We start from the raw sequence: 1,239 nt of genomic DNA on the forward strand, positions 1-1,239 counted from the left end.
AATTCGTTCGGAATTAAAATCGATTACTTTTTAATCCGGGCGCGGATTGAACCGATTAAAACCGATTAAAATCGATTAAAACGGATTACGTTTTAATCGGTTTTAATCGAACATTTTCAGCAGGGTCCTTCCTCGTTGACCACACGCTACGAAGCACCGGCGTCCAAAAGGAGGGTGCAAATTTCGCGGTGATCTTTTATTGCGGCCATAGCAAAAGCACTAAGTCTGTCGTTATTGACGGCATTAACGGCCGCGCCTTGCGATAACAATAGTTCCGTTATCTCCGGATGATTGCTGTTTAATCAAACGAGAAAGTTCCGATGTTAGTAGTTTGACGTTACGGTAGATCCAGCAACAACTTCCAACTTACAAGAATGAGGCTAAATGGAGGGGCGTATTTCCGTCTTCGTCAACCGCATCTAATGAAGCACCTGCGGTCAGAAGGAGGATGCAAATTTCGTGGTGACCTTTTATTGCGGCCACATGCAAAGCACTATGTCTTATGTTATTGACGGCATTGACGGCTGCGCCTCGCGATAACAGTAGTTCCGTTATCTCCGGCTGATTGCTGTTTAATCAAACAAGAAAGTACCGATGTTAGTTTGATGTTATGGCAAATCCAACAACAACCAATTCCAACTTACAAGAGTGTCGCAAGATGGAGGGGTGTATTTCCTTCCTTGTCGACCACATGTAATAAAGCACAGACGTCCAGAAGGAGAGTGCAAATCCCGCTGTGACCTTTTTTCGCGGCCATATGCAAAGCGCTATGTCTGTTGTTATTGACGGCATTGACGTTTGCGCCTTGCGATGTCACTAGATATATTATTATTTCCCGCTGATTACTGTTTAATCAAACGAGAAAGTACTGGTGTTAGTTTTAAATTACGGCAGATCCAACAACAACTTCCAACTTACAAGAGTGTCGCAAGATGATGGGGCATATTTCCATCCTCGTCGACCACATGCAATGAAGCACCGGCGTTTCGAAGGAGGGGACAAACTTCGCGGTGACCTTTCTCCGCGGCTATATGCAAAGCACTATGTTTGTTGTTATTGACAGCATTGACGTTTGCGCCTCGCGATAACAATAGTTCCATTATCTCCAGCTGATTGCTGTTTAATTGAACGGGAAAGTACCAATGTTAGTTTGAAGTTACGGCAGATCCAGCAACAACTTCCAACTTACAAAAGTGTCGCAAGATGGAAGGGCGTATTTCCTTCCTCGTCGACCACATG

General features: G+C 44.4%; 1 protein-coding gene across 1 annotated transcript; it reads right to left on the reverse strand.

Annotated features, from left to right (window-relative positions):
• Window positions 1–49: 49 nt before the first annotated feature.
• On the reverse strand, window positions 50–1,233 carry LOC105461045 (E3 ubiquitin-protein ligase mib1-like). The gene is made up of 5 exons (XM_011707537.1): window positions 1,190–1,233; window positions 919–1,116; window positions 645–845; window positions 371–568; window positions 50–294 (listed from the first exon to the last, which is right to left on the reverse strand). Exons 2-5 carry the CDS (start codon window positions 1,098–1,100, stop codon window positions 147–149), a joined length of 729 nt encoding a protein of 242 aa, XP_011705839.1. The 5' UTR covers window positions 1,101–1,116; window positions 1,190–1,233; the 3' UTR covers window positions 50–146.
• Between the last annotated feature and the right edge of the window lie 6 nt (window positions 1,234–1,239).

This window comes from Wasmannia auropunctata, unplaced genomic scaffold (genome assembly GCF_000956235.1).
Source record: "Wasmannia auropunctata unplaced genomic scaffold, wasmannia.A_1.0 LD310306.1, whole genome shotgun sequence".
NCBI lineage: Eukaryota > Metazoa > Arthropoda > Insecta > Hymenoptera > Formicidae > Wasmannia > Wasmannia auropunctata.